Genomic DNA, 5,691 nt, shown 5'->3' with positions numbered 1-5,691 from the left:
CATACATTGGTGGTTGGCTTGGTGGTGGGTTAGATCCAAACATTTGTGACTGATCTAGTGACAAATTTGATACATAATAAGATTGACTTGGTGGTAGGGATGGTTCAGACGTAAAAAAATTGGAAGGGTTTGATTCAGACATTAATGAATGATTATGGGGTATGTCTGATCCAGATATTAATGAATGACTTGATGAAGGGAATGATTCAGACATTAACGGTTGACTTGGTGGTGGGTATGATTCGGGCATTAAAGGCAGACTTGTTGGTGGGTATGATCCGGACATTATTGGTTGACTAGGCGGTGGGTATGATCCAGACATAGGTGGTTGGTATGATCCGGACATTAATGATAGACTTTGTGGTCGATAAGAGTCGGACATTAATGGTTGACTTGGTGGTGGGTATGATCCAGACATATGTGGTCGATATGAGTCGGACATTAATGGTTGACTTGGTGGTGGGTGTGAATCAGACATTGGTGGTTGACTTGGTGGTGCGTATGATCCAGACATTGGTGGTTGACTCGTTGGGGGGTATGATCCTGACATAGGTGGTGGGTATGAATCAGACATTGGTGGTTGACTTGATGGTGGGTATGATCCGGACATCAATGGTAAACTTGGTGGTGGATATGATTCAGACATTGGCGGTTGACTCGTTGGTGGATTTGATCCAGACATCGGTGGTTGACTAAGTGGTTGGTGTGATCCAGACATTGGTGGTTGACTTGATGGAGGGTATGATCCAGGCATTGGTGGTGGATATGATTCGGACATTAATGAATGACTTGGTGGTTGGTATGATTCAGACATTAATGATTGATTTAATGGTGGGTATGATGATGATGAAGATGATGCCGATGTAAATGATATTGGCACATTCGATTCTGAAACTGTTTTAAACGAACTGTGGAGGTTTTCAAAATATTTCACAAGAACAAGAACAATTGACATATAGGAGACTTTACGTTAAGCAAAAAGGATAGTAAAGCAACTAAAGGGGTGTCTATAGATCCGCATACCAAAAGACAGATGTTTGTGAGCACGCACTATAGTGGTTACAAAGATAAAAAAAATTGCTATATATTTTGTAGAAAAAAACTAAAAGCTAAATAGCAAAGAAAAGCAACTTACCATGCATAGAAGAAGACATGGACATCGGTGGGGTTGTCGAAGAAGTATGTGATTCAGATGGTGCCATTGAAGATTGGATACCATGTTGCATACCACTTGAGGACGATGGAGGTGGTGGTGGTGGCATACTACTTGACATTGGAGGGGGCATACCACTAGACATCATCGGGGGTGGCGGCATTGCACTGGAGGATGACATCGGCGGTGGTGGCATTTCACTCGATGATGACATCGGCGGTGGTGGCCATTTCACTCGAAGATGACATCGGTGGCAGTGACATTTCACTCGAAGATGACATCGGTGGCATTGGCGGAAAGTAACCATATAGTATTTCCGTCATTGTCTGTCATATAACGCTGACGGGTCGTGATGATAACTATATGACATCCACATGAAATCAGATGGCATCGGCATACTTTCTGATGGCATTGGCATACTTTCTGATGGCATTGGCATACTTTCCGATGACATCCTCATATCATATGACATAGAATTAGAACATTGTTCCAGAGATGACATCGAAGCTGATGCTGATGATGTATTTCCATCCACCTCTACCCAAATAAGGCACATGAGTAAAAATACAACTATAAGAGCCATGTTTCAACTTTCAAATGAATTAAACCACACAAAAGTTCCGTTTATCACTGTGAAGTCCTTTTTTATAAATTATAACTCGAGATAAAGTATTTCTGTTAACTTTCTGCGGCCTCAATATAAAATGTCTACATGATAGCTAGCAATTGCCGTCACCAGAAGATGTTGCATAAGAGACCAACAATTAACACTGTATTCTGATCTTGACAATAACTGAATTCACGGGAGCCCGCTGATAAAAAGTAATCAATAGTAGATATTTAGATCGGTTGCTTGGTGATTGATATAACCCAGTGATCACAACTGAAAAATAAGATAAAAAAAAACATATTTTCACTTCAAACTAATGGAATGAATTGCAATCGAAGTTCTGATTGATTTTTAATGTGGTTTTCAAGTTTATTTCAAAATTATATGCAATTGTATAAATATATTTGTTAATGGGGGTAATTAATGGTTAACGTCGATGATTAACTGCAATAGACCAGCTGGCTACAATAAATAAATAGAGAACGATCTGGAACCTTTATCAATTATTTTGAGTTATTTATATACAATAATCACAGGATCTTCAATGTTTATGATGAACTGCCGAAGAACAGATCAGAAGACGTCGGTGACACATATATATAAAATATTGGCCCTGATGTTAATTTGATAAATATCAATTTGTTAAATAAAACATAGATCAAAGGTTTTGTACCACCCAAAATTTTCCAAAACATTCGCTTTTTATGGAGAAAATAAATTTGAAGGCAAACTATCACCAGTAAACATTCATCTTGCATCACTTACAATAAGTGTCCATCAAAGATAAACTTGTTCTTTATGAAACTCGGACAAAGGTAGTACCCAAGAGACACTTGAAAGGTAATTTATCGATTCTATATTTGTACAGTCTATATTTAGCCTTTTTATTGTCTCTATTAATCGCCGGACGTCTTTTGGGAGTTTTAAGTTTTGAATATGCCAAAACTCAGAATGAATTGTTTCTGTGTTGTGTTTTATTTTTTTGAAACTGACAGTATTTTGTAGTCATCCAATTTGTTATATAAATCAATATCTAGCCCATTATTATCAATTCCAAAACCCAGCATGACGTCAGTGTGACCTATCAACAGATCAAATGAGACGTAATTCGCAATTACTTGTAATTTTATTCGGGAATAGAATAATTCCATTTAATTTTCATTTAAAATCGTGGAATTACATGAATGTGAACCTTGAATGCTTAATTTTTCCATGATTACATTCAGTCGCTTAGAACGAAATCAATAAGAAAATTGAAGATATCAATAAAACGTTGACGTCAATGGGCGTACAGTAGCGGATCTTAGTTTGTCTAAAATTCACCAATCCGGTTTTAAAGAAATAACAGAATTGAGGACAGTTCTTAGCGACTTGGCAGACAGTCCTCAATAACCGAATCAAAAAATTCTTTAGAAAACGAAACGTGCACCTAAGCAAAAATTAACTACAACTATGAAATCTCGGTAAATCATAGACCAAGCATTCTAAACTTGTGTTAATTAGTTTAAAAAAAGGAGAAAGTTAGTGTTAATGCAATTGAGGCGACGAAGTCTTAGTCTTGCAACTTGCAACCTACAATTTTAATTTAGCTCAGAATCAAATGTTATCTTCGTCGACATCTGCCAAAAATTAAAGACCTCGTTGTCGGTTATTACCATTTTCAATCAGCTAGAAGCAATGTGTATAACACTCGATAGTTAGTTATTCACATGGTGAAAGATATTATGACTAACGAGTGATTAGGTAATAAATGAATCAATTTAATAAGTAATAAGTCATTTACATTTTGAACAATAAATCTGGGTCTTAGATGTTAACCAGTTTCTTTCAGCTACTAACTTTACTAAGGGAGCCATATGTCAAATTGTCTTTCTGAAAAGTGATATACTTGGATATCGGAAATGTACGCTCTCTCTATTCGATCAGCATATTCAATTAATTTTATATTGAAAATTGAAAAATAGCTATCAATGCAATGGAAGTTGAAGAAAAAGTAAGTCAAAAAATCATAAAGAATACCATTTATAAACGTGAACAGAGAGAGATATATCGAAAATTAAAATCATATTGTCATTACCAATCATTTCTAACAATACAATGGTTTTGGTTATATGAATAAATATCTATGTCCATATCAGTAAAGGTGCAATATTGTTTACTTCCGGTTCTATTGACTGGCGTGATTAGTTTCTTTTTATTCCAATCCGCCTATCCATAGTTCTAATAGTCTGTAAGGACATTTACATTTATACCAAAGCAGTGGTTTAAAACATTCATTACATAAACTACTATATTTTAAATTATTTAAGATTTCAAAGTTCGGTGTATGCATTGGCTATAAGATGTTTTACTATTTTGATCACGCTATCTGATTATTATGTCAGTTGAACCAGACAACTTTAATTGGTTCTCATGCAATTGCCAACTTCATGATGCATCTTATAATAATATGTGTCGGTTTGGTGAGTCATGTTTTTGGCAGGCATAGGCCTATGCTTCAAACGATGCACTCAATAAGATTTATGCCAAAAGAATCTTGAATATGCAAAGGTAAAGTTTTGATAATTAAAAGGGAATGCAAGCATACGGCAATATTGTTGGGTCGAGTTCAGGAAACCCAGACGTATTCTTTAGATGGTAATAATATCATTATTTGCTATTTAATTGTAAAAATAAAAGCCGCTATAATAATGGCAGATGGGCTGTTAAATACTATATCATAACATTATGTCTTTTTGTAAAACGAGATATAAAATGTAACCTAAACGGCTTCTGATCAAAATATTTCAGTCAAGATACCTAATACTCTTTTAACTATTAATAAAGTCCTTGATTATTGCTGAGAGAAAAATTATACCAAATGTAAAAATCTACATCAATGTTTTTTTTTTACACCGTTTCTTCGCGTCTCAATCTATTGCTCAGAAGAAATACACAAAAATCAAAGTAAAGGTAACACATACCTGGATCTTCAATCGAGATGGCTGTCTATTGTGGTCAGTGTATGTCAATATAAGCATGCAAACCTGTACGCGTTGGCATTGAAACATTAAACAATATTGCATGCAGCAACCAATCACTATGTACCAATTATATACGAACTAATTATTACGTATGTCATTCATTGTTCGGATCAGTGGGATTAATAGGTGCGGATTCAACGACTGCATTCATTGGCTAATCAAAGAGATTACTGTGAGCCGATTCGGCCATTACATTCTTGATTGGCTTGTCTCTGACATTACAATAAGCTTGTTCCAGAACCATGGCCAATCGTGGGGGATTATCATAGCGATTTTAACCTCTTGATAGGATTATCGTAGCCTCAAATGTATTTACATGTAATTTATTTAATAATATTTAGCAAGTTATTTATGTAAATGATTTATATTATATCATTAATATATAGTCACGAATTGGAGTGAAATCGGGTGACATTTAGTTTTCATATTGCTGAGGTCAAGGCTACGAAATCTCGTTATAAATGAGATGAATTTACCACTTTTCTCCTACCGTAAAGTAGGGGAGATCTGGGCAAGTTGGAACAGGCTTTATATTTCCGTTCATAAACGGCATTGTCTTTAGTAGGCCCACCTATAGATATTAAACGTGTTTAAAAGGATTTGAATTTCATTTTTCATTATCAGACAGCAGTTAAAGAAAAAACATCAACCGGAAGTAATACATTATAACATATTATGCCATCATTTAGAATGACCTTGAGTTTGCTACCTTGATAATGTTTGTTGACCACGGCTTCTCTTTCTCTTGAAGATGATTGTAGTTCCAACAGTTCCACTCGTCAGTGGTGTTTCTACCCCTGTCCCATGCCCCCTGCCTCCCCGCCCCCACCCAAGAAAAGAAGCTGGCCCTGGTTAACCCACTGCCCCCCACTTTCAATTTTTTTTTTATCATAGTACATAGTGAC

General features: G+C 35.8%; 2 protein-coding genes across 2 annotated transcripts; one reads left to right on the top strand and one right to left on the bottom strand.

The window, feature by feature from the left end:
- Positions 1–217: 217 nt before the first annotated feature.
- LOTGIDRAFT_114804 (hypothetical protein) lies at positions 218–574 on the bottom strand (the record flags this gene model as incomplete). The annotated part of the gene is made up of 1 exon (XM_009053825.1): positions 218–574. A coding segment is annotated over one exon (357 nt), but the record flags the coding sequence as incomplete, so codon positions are not given.
- Positions 575–1,152: 578 nt separating this feature from the next.
- LOTGIDRAFT_115097 (hypothetical protein) lies at positions 1,153–1,398 on the top strand (the record flags this gene model as incomplete). Its single annotated transcript, XM_009053824.1, has 1 exon — positions 1,153–1,398. The coding sequence occupies one exon, from the start codon at positions 1,153–1,155 to the stop codon at positions 1,396–1,398; it is 246 nt and encodes an 81-aa protein (XP_009052072.1).
- Between the last annotated feature and the right edge of the window lie 4,293 nt (positions 1,399–5,691).

Source organism: Lottia gigantea (assembly GCF_000327385.1).
Source record: "Lottia gigantea unplaced genomic scaffold LOTGIsca_20, whole genome shotgun sequence".
NCBI classification, from domain to species: Eukaryota; Metazoa; Mollusca; class Gastropoda; family Lottiidae; genus Lottia; species Lottia gigantea.
The sequence above is the reverse complement of the archived record's forward strand: the minus strand, read 5'-3'. Positions and strand labels throughout refer to the sequence as shown.